The following is a 14705-nucleotide window of genomic DNA, read 5'->3' as shown; positions in this document are numbered from 1 at the left end:
CGGAGGGAGCGCTCCCTCTGCGCTTCGGAGGCTTCGCGTTGCTATCGCTGAAGCCAAGGAGCCTGCATTCGCTCCATAGGACGCACACGCATTTCCCCTTAATTTTTGGAGGGGGAAAAGTGCGTCCTATAGAGCAAAAAATACGGTAGATGTGGGTGAATGTCATTGATGGGCTCGCCAACCCACCACCTTTCCCTTGCCCATCTTGCTTAACGGCAGTGAGCTGCCAGAAAAGCCCTGATCTGGGACCCGCCGCCTTCATTCTTTGTTTATCTCATTCCCCACCCCGCCCAATCCGCCCTTTTATTTGATTTTCCCCAGTTCCATAATACACAATAATCATATATTATCCATCCGGTTAATTAAATCATACCGACTTCACATCCATCGTTACTTCTTCATTTCGTTTGTACTGATTCCAGTGGTTACAACTCCCCGCTCTAAAAGTCTCCTCTAATGGCCCCTTCTCGCCCATAATTGCTTGTGTCTTGTTTTATTTATAATGATTACACCCCAAATTTTCCATTGCCTGTTTACTTCAAAAATGAAGAAGTGCCTTCCTTAAAACTGTCTGGCTTGGGTTTTGTGGTTGGGGTAGGGAGAGTCTCATAGTCGGCGATGTGAGATGAGATGTTCTGTGGTGGAACTCCTTTCGGGATGAAACATCCCAGCGATGTTCAGATGCACTTTGAATATTTTTCTATTCATCCAGAACTTTGAGGAGGCTTGAGAATCCTTCCTAACTCAGCTGCTGCTGCATTGTACACAAGTTTAATGCTTAAGACGGCTTGATGGTGACTTGACCAATCTTTTAATTCTTACTTTCATTACAGTGGTACCTTGGTTCTCAAACGCCTTGGTACTCAAACCCAAACACTGCAAACCCGGAAGTAAGTGTTCCGGTTTGCGAACTGTTATTGGAGGTCGAACGTGTTCTGCTTTGAGTGCCACGCTTCCGTTTTGAGTGTCACGCTGAGGTCTGTCTGGTTTTGCTATATATTTTGCGTTTTTGCGGCTTTCTTTTTTGTGTGACTGTGTGGAACCTAGTTCAGCTACTGTTTGATGGATTGTGTGGCTGCAATACATTGTTTATTACTTTCTTTTTATGGATCAGTTGTCTCGTTAGATAGTAAAATTCGTGTTAAATTGCTCTTTTAGGCATGGTTTTTAAAAGTCTGGAACGGATTAATCCATTGTACATTACTTTCTGTGGGAAAGCGTGCCTTTGTTTTGGAACGCTTTGGTTCTGGAACGGACTTCCGGAACGGATTACGTTTGAGAACCAAGGTACCACTGTATTGTGATGACACTGTGATGACATTTGCTACCCTGTGCAACACGAGGAGGAGGGGAAGGATATAAAACCCATGAATGAATGAATGAATGAATGAATGAAAAGATTACGACTAAACATCAGGGACGCGGGTGGCGCTGTGGGTAAAACCTCAGCGCCTAGGACTTGCCGATCATATGGTCGGCGGTTCGAATCCCCGCGGCGGGGTGAGCTCCCGTCATTCGGTCCCAGCTCCTGCCCACCTAGCAGTTCGAAAGCACACCAGTGCAAGTAGATAAATAGGTACCGCTTTATAGCGGGAAGGTAAACGGCGTTTCCGTGTGCTGCGCTGGTGCTGGCTCGCCAGAGCAGCGATGTCACGCTGGCCACGTGACCCGGAAGTGTCTTCGGGCAGCGCTGGCCCCTGGCCTCTTAAGTGAGATGGGCGCACAACCCTAGAGTCGGACACGACTGGCCCGTACGGGCAAAACATCAGGAAGAACTTTCTGAGAGTAAAGAGCTATCTGACAGTGGAACAGACTCCCTTGATAGGTGATGAACTCTCCTTCCTTGGAGGTTTTTAAGGAGAAGTTGGGTGGCCATCTGTCCTGGATGCTTTGGTTCAAATTCCTGCATTGCAGAGGGTCAGACTCGATGACCTTTGGGGGTCCCTTACAACTCTGTGATTCTGTGATTCTATGTTGGAAAGGCGGGTTTGAGGTCTCAAATGCTGTTTTGCTCCTTCTGCATTTGGAACATGTTTTGGCTGCTGTGTGGTTCCTCAAATCAGGCTTTTATTTCCGAGTCGATCTGGGTTCCCTCTTTCTTCTCTTTACCTGGCCACACCAGCTTAATGAGGTTGTTGACAAGCTGGAAGGTGTGCCGAGGAGGGCGGCCAAGATGACCAAGGATGTGGAAACCAAGCCTGATGAGGAACGGTCGAAGGAGCTGGGTATGTTTAGCCTGGAAGAAGAGGAGACTGAGAGGGAACACGATAGCCCAGAATAGACCCAGAAACTCCAGCGGGTGCAGAATGCCGCGGCAAGGCTCCTTACGGGGTCCTCTCTGCGGGATTACATTCCTCCAGTGCTTTACCAACTCCACTGGCTCCAGGTGCATACTAAGAGACTAGATTGGAAAATTTTCAGACAGGATTGATGGAAGTCAAAAAAATTGAATGAGGGAAGACACAGGATTTACCCACTCTGGAAGAATGGCAGATGAAGGTGATGGACTATATGGGATTGGCTGAAATGACTGGCAGAATCTGAGACCAGGGAGAAGAGTCGGCGGAAGAAGATTGGAAGAAATTTAAAGACTATTTACAGAAATATTGCAAAATCAATGAATGTTAGAAAGATGTCGGATAGAAATTAAGTGGTTTCCAGCTGTAATGTTTTAAGAGAATGTGGAAAAAAAGGTTTAGAAGTAGGTTAAAGTTTATTGATAAGGATTTGCTGAACTAACAATTTGAACTGGAATACAAAAAAGGAAGGTATGAGGAGGTCTGGGAAATAAGTTAAAGGAAAATAAGTTATGGAAAATTTGTGTGTTTTTATTTATTTTTATTTTTGTATTTTTGCTAATTTTCTTTTCTTTCTTTTTTCTTTTTGATTTTTATTGTATTAATATTGAAAATTCTAATAAATATCTTTTAAAAACAACAACAACAAAATTGAATGAGATGTAAAAGTATGCTTAATTACTGTCGAAAATGATATGTTAACACACACACACACACACACACACACACACACATATATATGAGAGATTCCTGCGTTGAAAGGGGGTTGGTCTAGATGACCGCTGGGGGACCCCTCTCCCCACTCTGTGATTCTCCGTGTTGCTTCTTCTTCTTTTGACTGCCCACTCTCTTTTCTTGCAGGGCATTTCCCAAGGCCCTGATGGATTTCTGGTAGCCCGCTGGTAACGATCCGGGAAGAAGAGCATGGTTAAACACCAACCGCTACAGTACTACGAGCCACAGTTGTGTTTGTCATGTCTGACGGGGATTTACGGTTGCCGTTGGAAACGATACCAGCGGTCACATGATGACACCACCAAGGTGAGTCGCTGGAATTTATTCTGTATTTGTTGGCAGGCTTCCCACGTTTTTGAAATCTCGCGAGGTTGTGGGTGTGGGTGTCTGTGTGAGTGTGTAAGCTGCCTCGGATGTGAGAATCTGAGAATGTGATTCATCCGTGAAGATTAAGAAACGTAGTCCCTTAAGGTTCGACCACTCTGTCGCTTCTGAGGCGAACTACTTCTGGAACTGTGTGCGAATTCCGCAGGCTCTTCGCTCCTTGTCATTTTTGCTTGTGGAACTACAGGCAGATTTAACTGGTTATAGCATTTTTACCCAGTTCTTCAGCAGAAAGGAATATGCTTCCCAGAGCTGCTTACTAATGGAAGTGGCAGGACAGTTTTTGGGCTTGTGGAATCTAAAAAGCGTGGCACAAAAGGAAGTGGGGGCGGGAGGGAGGAGGAAAAAAGAAAACACAGGTGCTGTTCCGTACTTACGGAGTTCTTGTAATGGCGGTTGGATCGGAGAGATTTCCAGGAGACGGGGAGCCAAAACTTGCTGGTTTTCCAGCAGACAGGATGAAGAGATCCTGCAATCTCATTTCTCCCCCTTTCCCTGTAACCCAGGGGTAGGCAAACTAAGGCCCGGGGGCCGGATGTGGCCCAATTGCCTTCTCAATCCGGCCTGCGGACGGTCCGGGAATCAGCGTGTTTTTACATGAGTAGAATGTGTCCTTTTATTTAAAATGCATCTCTGGGTTATTTGTGGGGCATAGGAATACGTTCATTTCCCCCCCAAAAAATATAGTCCGGACCCCCACAAGGTCTGAGGGACAGTGGACCGGCCCCCTGCTGAAAAAGTTTGCTGACCCCTGCGATGGAACTTGGCTGTGATAGGGTTTATATGGTTATGTGGTTTTTGTGAATACTGTGTGCAGGCAAATCTTACATGCTTCTAGGTTGCTTTAAACAGAAGAATCGCTATTCCAAGTTGGAAAGAAGTTGTAGCTGTTTTTTTATTTTAAAAATAGACCAATGCATGGAGGGCAGATCTATGAGCTCTTAGCCACATGGAACCTCCTTGTTCTGAGGCAGCCTACCTGCGAGACCTGGGTGCAAGGTACAAACAGTACGTTGCCATCACCTTTGTGCCCTGCTGGTGAACCTACAAAAGGAATCTGACTGTTTTTGTATTCTCCTTATCAGTATAGTTGAGAGAGAGAGAGAGAAGGGAAGGCACGTGAACAGCAATTGGTAAAAACACTGAGGTATTCTAGGCATAGCTGTCATCCGTCCCTTATTTGGTGGGAAAGTCCCTTATCCCAGCGCTGTGTGCTGCTGCTGTCCCTTATTGATGATGTCCCTTAAATTTCCCGGGTTTCAAAGGAAGCAGCTCCTCTCCCTCCCTGCCGGCCAGGGAGGAGGGAGGCTCCAGTGTGTTGCTTGGCTGTGTTGCTCACCCAATAAGGAGTCTAAGAATGACTGGGGGAGTGGAGCTTGTATGCCTTGTGCCGATCAAATTGGCCGCATTGCCTGGGGACTCGCCTTTGCTCAGCGCTTCCCAGCGGAGAGGTGACGGTGGTTTTCCTTGCTGCATCCCCTTTGCCGGGTTGCTGCGCTGTGGGAACCACCGCTTGAGGCTTCGTTTGGCTGCTGGCTGGGTTTTCTGCCTTTGGCTCGGAGGGGTTCAGAAGTTGAACCTTTCTGTGCTTGGAAAATCTCTTATTTTGGCTGCTGATCCCTTATTTTCGAGGCTGGTGGTCCCTTATTGTAAGTTGATAGCTATGATTCTAGGACAGACCTAAAACATGTAGGTACGTTTTCATGGAAAACCTTTCCCCCTTTTGAAATGCACTCTCCTCAATCTGTGTTATTTATTATTACTATTTTCTATTAAATTTGCATGCCACCGCTTCATCCGTAGAGCACAAGGCGGTTCACAGCATAAAAAGACAAGTGATGTTGGTGATTGAATGAGCGAACCGGCCATGAAATGGTGTGTGTGTGTGCGCGCGCGCATGTTTGCTCATTCAGAGCAAGGGCGGAAGTGCCCTTCCTCTTATTTGGCTTCACAACACCATCGTGTTATGGCTGTGTGATAACTCAGCACTGTTATGTAGCCGATGTGATCCTTGATTGGTTAGGATCACATTGAGAAGAAGCTCCTGTGTGTGTTTGAGTGCGTGTTTCAGATGGCACCAAAATTATTTGGAGCAGGAGCAGAAGCAACTGTAGACCAGGCATAGGTAAACTCCGGCCCTCCAGATGTTTGGGACTACAATTCCCATCATCCCTGACCACTGGTCCCGTTAGCTAGGGATGATGGGAATTGTAGTCCCAAAACATCTGGAGGGCCGGAGTTTGCTTATGCCTGCTGTAGACATAAGAGCAGGGTTTTGGTTTTAGTTTTTTTTGACATTTTTCTGCCCAAGAAAGATCATGGAGCCCAAGAAAGTAAAACCTCTCATAGATAAAAATCTTTATTTGCATCAGCCATAAGCTACGGCAAAGGAACCAAATACAACTATAGCTGGGTGCTTGGCTATGCAAAAAAAGAAAGGAAGAAAAAGAATTTACAACTAAACAAATAAATGAAAGCGTTAATAACTGTCCTTAGCTACAAATAAAACATATGAATGAATTGGCTTTTTTTACTAGGCATTTAACACGTCAGTCAGGTGGTAGATCTTATTCTGATTGCCCCAGCTAAATTTTTTGCCCTGTTTGCTGTCCCCTGGTAATCTTGGTCTGCAAGAAGGAAGGATCCTGTAGCAGTGGATGACAGAAGGATATCCCTTGTAACTTCTGAGGCGAATAGATTTTGTTGTGCTTTTAAGGGCCGTGATAGCCACAGAGCCCTTGTCATCTTGCCTGTCAGGCAAGAGGATTACGGTCTCCTGTTTCTCCCGATAGCCGTTTACAAGCGATCTTGTCTTCTGTGTCTTTCAAAATCCAATTAATATTTCAAGGTATCAGCAAGGAAAAGGCCCAGCCAGCAGTTTTTTTGTTTTTCGTTTGCAGCGCAAGACTGTTGATTGATGGCACGCCTAACTGAGTGAGTGAGTGAGCGAGAGAGAGAGAGAGAGATATCTGCATAATAGCACCCTGTATGTCAAATTCTTGGTTACGGGATCCACAGAGCCTTTCAAACCCTTTTCCTTCAGCAAGAATCCTCCCCTGCGAACCTGGGAATGGTTACATGAGAGGGGAGGCTGGTAATAGATGCTGTCAGTTTGAAGGGCTGACGCTCAGAATCCTCAAGTCTTTCTTTAAAACGGGAATAGTCCTAAATTCTGAATCCTCTCAAGCTTTGCTGCTCTTTTTGGACTTCTCAAAATCCTCTGTCATCAGTAGGCTGTTCCATGAAAACCTATGCTGTAATAACATTTATAACTGAAGACCCTTTGTTGTATTTGCTACAGCAGGCAAATACTGTATTTTTCGCTCCGTAAGATGTCCTTTTCCCCACCTAAAAAGTAAGGGGAAATATGTGTGCATCTTATGGAGCGAATGCAGGGGGGAGGCAGGCAGGAAAAGCCCCCAAAACCCGCACACAAGATCCGCGCGGCTCTTGCGGGCTTTTCCTCAGGAGGGATAAGGGACTGGTGCGGCCAGTCAGTCCCTTCTCCCTCCTCGTAGAAAAGCCCGCAGGAGCCGCGCACTCCTTAAAGGGTGCACGGCTTCTGTGGGCTTTTGCGGGAGGTTGGGGTATTGCCTATATGCGCGCAGCCTCTCCCTGCCGGAGAGGTTGCGTGGGGCTAAAGAAACCATAGCCCCGTTCAGCCTCTCCTGGCTGGAGAGGTTGCGTGCGTCTATGACAGAAGCCAAGATTTCTTTGCTGTTTGGGGCTGGGGGGGGGCCAGGGCTTCCCTGGCAGCCCCAAGAAGCTCGTGGAGCAGCGGAAACGCTTTGCGCCTTTCTGCTGCTCCCTGACCTACTCTTTGGGGCTGGCTGTGGGCTTCCCCCCACCAGCCTCAAGAGCATGTCGAAAGGAACCCGAAGCCTCCGGAGCGCAGCGGGAACTCCCACCGCGCTCAGGAGGCTTCGGGTTGCCTTTACTGAGGCTTCGGGTTGCCTTCACTACTCATCTTCAGCTACAGCTCCTATTGCACCGGTGTTGTGCAGTGGTTAACTCACTGGTTCTCAAACATTTTTCTCTGGGCCACGCTTTTGGAATAAGAATTTACACTGAGTTTTTTTTTAGAAATACATTGAACAACTCCTAGCAGTGCTTGATTTATAACATAGAACACAACTACTTTATACAGTGGATGCTCAGGTTGTGAACGTGATCTGTGCGGGGTGCATGTTCGCAACCTGCAGCTGTGCGTCTGCGCACGTGCGGGTTGCGATTTAGCGCTTCGGCGCATGCACAACCGCCAAAACCCAGAAGTAACCTGTTCCGGTACTTCCAGGTTTCGGCGGTCCGTAACCCCAAAAAAACGCAACTTGAAGCGTCTGTAACCAGAGGTATGACTGTAATAGGGTCCTGGGATGTCCAGAAAGTATAAAACAAGGCAGCTATGTAAGAACAGGAGTCATTTCCGAAATATAATGATAAATGCAAATACTATACAACCTTAAATACAACTCAATGAGAGGTGTGAGTTTGCTTTTGCTGGGTGATCTCATTTATATTAGGTCTTAATTTGAGACACAGGGACGCAGGTGGCGCTGTGGGTTCAACCACAGAGCCTAGGACTTGCCGATCAGAAGGTCGGCGGTTCGAATCCCCGTGACAGGGTGAGCTCTCGTTGCTCGGTCCCTGCTCCTGCCAACCTAGCAGTTCGAAAGCATGTCAAAGTGCAATTGGATAAATAGGTACCGAAGGTAAACGGCGTTTCCATGGGCTGCTCTGGTTCGCCAGAAGCGGCTTAGTCATGCTAGCCACATGACCCAGAAGCTGTACATCGGCTCCCTCGGCCAATAAAGCAAGATGAGCACCGCAACCCCAAAGTCGGCCACAACTGGAGCTAATGGTCAGGGTCCCTTTACCTTTAAGGTGAGACACATTCTCATATCCTCATTAACACAAAGAAGCCTTTCTATTTTCTGATCGTTCGTATTGATCAGAGTTGGAAATCCCTGTTTCCAACAGTATCGCCGAGGGGAAAACCGTAGAATAGCCAATGCTTTTATAAAGAGAGGCATGGGTAAGTTTCCAGCGCTCCTGAATGCTTCGATTTTGGTTTTAAATGCAGTGTAAAGTAGTCTCTATGGGAGTATATTGTATTTAATTATGGGGTATCAGAGTTTTGGGACGCAGGTGGCGCTGTGGGTTAAACCACAGAGCCTAGGACTTGCCGATCAGTTCGAATCCCGCCGACGGGGTGAGCTCCCGTTGCTCAGTCCCAGCTCCTGCCCACCTAGCAGTTCGAAAGCACGTCAAAGTGCAAGTAGATAAATAGGTACCGCTCCGGCAGGAAGGTAAACGGTGTTTCCGTGCACTGCTCTGGTTCGCCAGAAGCAGCTTAGTCATGCTGGCCACATGACCCGGAAGCTGTACGCCGGCTCCCTTGGCCAATAAAGCGAGATGAGCGCCGCAGAGTCGTCCGCAACTGGACCTAATGGTCAGGGGTCCCTTTACCCTTTACCTTTGTTGGAGTTTTATGGGGTTAACCAGGCTGGGATAGCAGGCGTGTTGGTTTTTGAATGTCTGATGTTGATTTTTTCAACTTCGTTGTTCTGTATGGGACAATGACAATAAAGATGATCGTATTGTATCGCAGTCACTGAAAAGCTCCCATTTTGTTCCGAAACCCTGCTGCAGAAATAGTGACAGATCTCTGAGACCCCAGGTCACGACACCTGAGCTGAGCAGGCTGAGGATTAGCCCTGATTGGTCCCACTCCTTGGAGAAGCTGCCTGGGCACAGCGCTCAAACACATTTTGCCAGCCTGCAAGCAGCCGTTGTGTGCTAATGCAGTGTGGGTCTCTTGTGTGCAGCAGCAATGTGCTTGTGCTGGCAGAGGAAGGAAACTTTCTTTTTTTAAAAAAATCTGTTGCTGTGTGAAAATGCTAATGGCTTGGCATCTACTTGACAACTCTCTTCCCTGCTGCATAATTTTTAGTTCTGCTTGTCTGGCTATATCGGCCGCTTGTGACCAAGCGAAGATGCCCGGGCGCCAGGTTGCTGCCTGACGTTTCCACCATCTGGAGGTGCGAGCCTGGGGATCCTTGGACGTGAGCTGTTCTCACATGCTAGCAAAACACATGTATGGAAGTGAGAGCTGGGCCATAAAGAAGGCTGATTGCCAAAGAATGGATGCTTTTGAATTCTGGTGCTGGGGGAGACTCTGGAGAGTCCCATGGACTGCAAGAAGATCAAACCTCTCCATTCGGAAGGAAATCAGCCCTGAGTTGGAAGGACAGATCCTGAAGCTGAGGCTCCAAGACTTCGGCCACCTCAGGAGAAGAGAAGACTCCCTGGAAAACACCCTGATGTTGGCAGAAACGGTCTAGTCCTGCTGGCCACGTAACCCAGAAAGCTGTCTGTGGACAAATGCCAGCTCCCTCGGCCTGAAAGCGAGATGAGCGTCTCAACTCCATAGTTGCCTTTGACTGGACTTAACCGTCCAGGGGTCCTTTACCTTTACCTATGATTTTATAGTCAGCTATAATGCTTGGCCACCTCATGAGAAGAGAAGACTCCCTGGAAAAGACCCTGATGTTGGGAAAGATGGAGGGCACAAGGAGAAGGGGACGACAGAGGACGAGATGGTGGGTCAGTGTTCTTGAAGCTACCAGCATGAGTTTGACCAAACTGCGGTAGGCAGTGGAAGGCAGGAGTGTCTGGCGTGCTCTGGTCCATGGGGTCACAAAGAGTCGGGCGCAACGAAACGACTAAACAACAAAGCAAAACACATCCCGCAGAATTCTGTCTGTTATATTTTATCAGAAAGAGTTTCAGGAACCAAAAGGCTGTACAGTGGTACCTTGGTTCTCAAACGCCTTGGTACTCAAACAACCTGGAACCCAAACACTGCAAACTCGGAAGTACGTGTTCCAGTTTGCGAACTTTTCTTGGAAGCCGAATGTGCTCCGTTTTGAGTGTTACGCTTCCGATTTGAGTGCCACACTTCCATTTTGAGTGTTATGCTGAGGTCTGTCTGTCTGTGAGGGAACCGCCACAAGGCCCTCAGAGCTGGACCTCAGTGTCCGGGCAGAACAATGGGGTTGAAGATGCTCCTTCAGGTATCCTGGACCTTAAATGAGGCTGGGTCACAGTAAATTGCAATGCGAACGGATTTTCCCCCAGTCCTTCCCTGTACCTAGTTTTCACTGCCTCCTGCCCCTTTCTGCAGGCAAAGCGGCTTTTGCAGGCTCCATAGGCAGTAAATTAGGCTTTATCGCAGCAACGAAACCTTCTCAGGTCCCTCTTGAATCAGTGTGTGGGTTTATCGCCACTGCTATATAATCCCAGCGTATGTGATTTCCGATGGGAGCAGGCAGCAAAGAGACGGAAAATATAATAATAACGAACTGGCCTTTTAAGCCGCTTTAATTGAGCTGTAAACCGTGCTTCTGACAATGGTGAATCACTTTTGCTTTGAAGAGGCTCCCCCCCCCCCCATTAGTGGCTATACAGAAACGCTTCAAATATTTGCCCCTACCTGCAGAAGCTCAGCAAAGAAGCAAATTCTCAAACAAAATGTGGTTTTATAATGAATGGCCTTGGCATGGAGGAGAGCAGGTGTTTCCTTCCCTTTTCAGGAACGTTTTGCAACTGTGCCGTCAGGGATGCTCAGTAGGTAAGCGGCAACGTTCAAAGATTTTGGGCACTTTCAGATTCCTGCTGTTTTTAGGGGGGATTCAATCGCACGCCGGCCGGTACATTCAAGATGCATAATTATAGTTGATTGGGAGGTCTTGCTCATCAAGCCCCCTTCCCCCCCGAGAGATCAAACTTCTCACAATAAGGAAAGCTATCTCATGAGAAGAGAAGACTCCCTGGAAAAGACCCTGATGCTGGGAAAGATGGAGGGCACAAGGAGAAGGGGATGACAGAGGATGAGATGGTGGGACAGTGTTCTCGAAGCTACCAGCATGAGTTTGACCAAACTGCGGGAGGCAGTGGAAGACAGGAGTGCCTGGCGTGCTCTGGTCCAGGGGGTCACAAAGAGTCGGACACGACTAAACGACTAAACAACAAACAATGGGGGAAATGCACATGGAATCATAGAACCGAGGGTCATCTAGTCCAACCCCACACAGTTCAGGAATCTGAGCTAAAGCATCCATGCCAGATGGCTTCAAAACCTCCAAGGAAGATGAACCCACAACTTCCCAAGGGAGACCATTCTGCGTAAGCAGAGAGAGTGCTCTTTAAATAGCCAGCACAGACCCTCGCAAGTTTCCCTATTTTCCAGCAACAGTCCTGGCAACTTTGTACCATGTTTTTATGTTCCAGCAACAGTCCAGCAACTTTGTACCATGTTTTTATGTTCTGCTTTGGGCGATTGCATACCATGGCTTTCTCAATTCAGACCGTGTCGTACAAGGAATAGATACCATATTTTTCGCTCTATAAGACGCACCAGACCACAAGACGCACCTAGTTTTTGGAGGAGGAAAACAAGAAAAAAAATATTCTGAATCTCAGAAGCCAGAACAGTAAGAGGGATCGCTACACAGTGAAAGCAGCAATCCCTCTTGCTGTTCTGGCTTCTGGGATAGCTGCGCAGCCTGCATTCGCTCCATAAGACGCACACACATTTCCCCTTGCTTTTTAGGAGGGAAAAAGTGAGTCTTATAGAGCAAAAAATATGGTATCTCAGCTCCTTTAACCCCGGTTTGGTCTGATGCCTCCAGATTGCGCTTATATACTTTGCCAGCGGCTCGAGGGCCTTGGCTGATCCATCCCTGCTGTAAGTCATTCTCCCTTTTGAGGAAATTGTTGTGGAAGATTGAAAATAGAAGGCTGAAAATAGAAGGCTGGCTTTCTGCCGGTGTTCTGGGACCATATGCTATGTCTCTCCAGAGTTTCAGAATATCAGGTCGTCCGCACCCCCCCTTTCTCCTCCTGCTCTCCCTCCAGGGAAAGTTGCCTGATCCTGCCATGATGTGTGAAAACCGCTTGCTGGTATGTCCCTGAGTGTGTCTGCTTCAGAAAACCCGAATGTGTGAAAATCCTGCAGTTTCCCCTGGCGCTTAACTCTAAACTGGCCTTGGGCACTTGGGGGCAAATAGCAAAAAGAAGAAGTGTGTTTTCCTGTAGGGATGATATATACACTTTCAAAATAGGAGAAATGGCACTGTTTTTCGTTCTCTCTTTCTCTGCTCCTTTCAGTCGTTTCCTGGCCACGAGGCAAAAGTCTGGGGAATATAATGTGGCTTTAGAGCCAGCGTGTTCTAGTGATTAGAGAAGTCGGACCAGTTCAGATAAAACACATTTTTAGGACGGGAGTGATGAAAGACACCATTTATTTCTTTTCCGGAAATCTAGCACATGGGGCAATCACCCCCTGAACAAACAAAATTGCTTCATCTCCTCTTTGTTTCTGCTGTTCCCATACCAGCTTTTCCTCTGAGAATGTGACTTGATTGATAACAACAACAACAACAACAACAACAACTTTCTTATTTGCACCATGCCCATCTGACTGGGTTTCCCCAGTCACATATAAAAACATAAGAAACTGTCCAGAATAAAAAAAAAAATCCTGATACAGGGCTCCCTTCAGATGTCTTCTAAATGTTGTGTAGTTCTTTATCTTCTGAGAGGAGGGTGAGTCGAGGGAGGGTACCACAACCAAGAAGGCCCTGTAACCTCACTTCTTGCAGTGAAGGAACCCTCAGAAGGCCCTCGGAGGTGGATCTCTGTATCCGGGCTGAACAATGTGGGTGGAGACGCTCCTTCAGGTTTACTGGGCTGAGGCCGTTTAGGGCTTTAAAGGTTTAAAGCACCAACATTTTTATTTCTATGCATGTATAAAGCTAATGGTCATTTTCTGCAGGCTGATCCAGAAAGGCCAGTGGTCAAGGATAACAGCCCAGCAAATCTACAAATGTACAGCCCCCAGCTCAGGTTGGGATGATGCACATAAACATGCAAAAGATTCTCTCCCATGGATGTTGATCATCACACCTTCCTGAAGGAACCTGTGAGCCATTGTGGCATGCTGCCATCCTAGGAGAATGAAATAATAATAATAATAATATATTTATACCCCACACATCTGGCTGGGTTTCCCCAGCCACTCTGGGTGGCTCCCAACAGAATATTAAAACATGATAAAACATCAGTCATTAAAAACTTCCCTGAACAGGGCTGCCTTCAGACGTCTTCTAAAAGCCAGATAGTTGTTTATTTCCTTGACATCTGATGGGAGGGCATCCACAGGGCAGGCGCCACCACCAAGAAGGCCCTCTGCCTGGTTCCCTGTAACCTCACATCTTGCAGCGAGGGAACCGCCAGAAGGCCCTTGCCGCTGGACCTCAGTGTCTGGGCAGAACGATGGGGGTGGAGATGCTCCTTCAGGGCTACTGGGCCGAGGCCATTTAGGGCTTTCAAGGTCAGCACCAACACTTTGAATTGTGCTCGGAAACGTACTGGGAGCCAGTGTAGGTCTTTCAAGACTGGTGTTATGTGGTCTTGGCGGCCGCTCCCAGTCACCAGTCTATCTGTTGCATTCTGGATTAGTTGCAGTTTCTGGGTCACCTTCAAAGGTAGCCCCACGTAGAGTGCATTGCAGTAGTCCAAGCTGGAGATAACCAGAGCATGCACCACTCTGGCGAGACAGTCTGCAGACAGGGAGGGTCTCATCCTGCGTACCAGATGGAGCTGGTAGACAGCTGCCCTGGACACAGAATTGACCTGCTCCTCCATGGACAGCTGTGAGTCCAAAATGACTCCCAGGCTGCGCACCTCATCTTCCGAAAGGACAATTTTCCTCTTCCCATAGATGCAAGGTTCACGGCGCGGAGTCCTGCAAGCTTAATCGAAGATCTGCCCTGCCTTTGCCTTGCCTGGTATATCTCCTCTCTCCCTGCGCCCGACAACAGAGGCATCGCCGCCTGTTCTAAAAATGCCACTCGGATGCTGATGAGGAATATCATTAGCATAATTTTAAGCTGAGCACATCACTTGGCTTATGAAAATATTTTGGCAGCTGCCCTACCTTATTTTAGATGAGTGGCGGAAGGGAGGGTCGGATGCAAGCCGCTGTCGGATGTGTCTTGCATGGCAATGACCTCTTTCCTTTGGTGATAAAGATGTTCAGGAGAGCGACTTGCGTTCCAGGCGTTTTGCCAGCGCACCTTCCCTGCAATTCTTGGCTCTGTCCTTCACCTCCCAGGGACCTGGCCAGGATAAATGTGCCCCAGGATTCACTGTTGCTGTTCAGAAGTCCTCGTGATATTAATATTATAAATCTCTCTCTCTCTCTCTCTCGTTTTGTTTCCTCCCTAA

The 14705-nt window shown here is 47.7% G+C and overlaps 1 protein-coding gene across 1 annotated transcript in view; it reads left to right on the top strand.

The window, feature by feature from the left end:
• The window catches only part of GDPD5 (glycerophosphodiester phosphodiesterase domain containing 5), a 168276-nt gene that overhangs the window by 70864 nt on the left and 82707 nt on the right, over positions 1–14705 (top strand). Inside the window, exon 2 of the mRNA XM_081910244.1 lies at positions 3159–3338. Coding sequence (XP_081766370.1) covers positions 3222–3338 — 117 coding nt within the window. The 5' untranslated portion in view covers positions 3159–3221. The remainder of the gene's footprint in view (positions 1–3158; positions 3339–14705) is intronic.

Source organism: Podarcis melisellensis (assembly GCF_964234715.1).
Source record: "Podarcis melisellensis genome assembly, chromosome: 4".
Classification (NCBI taxonomy): Eukaryota; Metazoa; Chordata; class Lepidosauria; order Squamata; family Lacertidae; genus Podarcis; species Podarcis melisellensis.
This window is presented reverse-complemented; position numbering and strand designations above follow the sequence as displayed.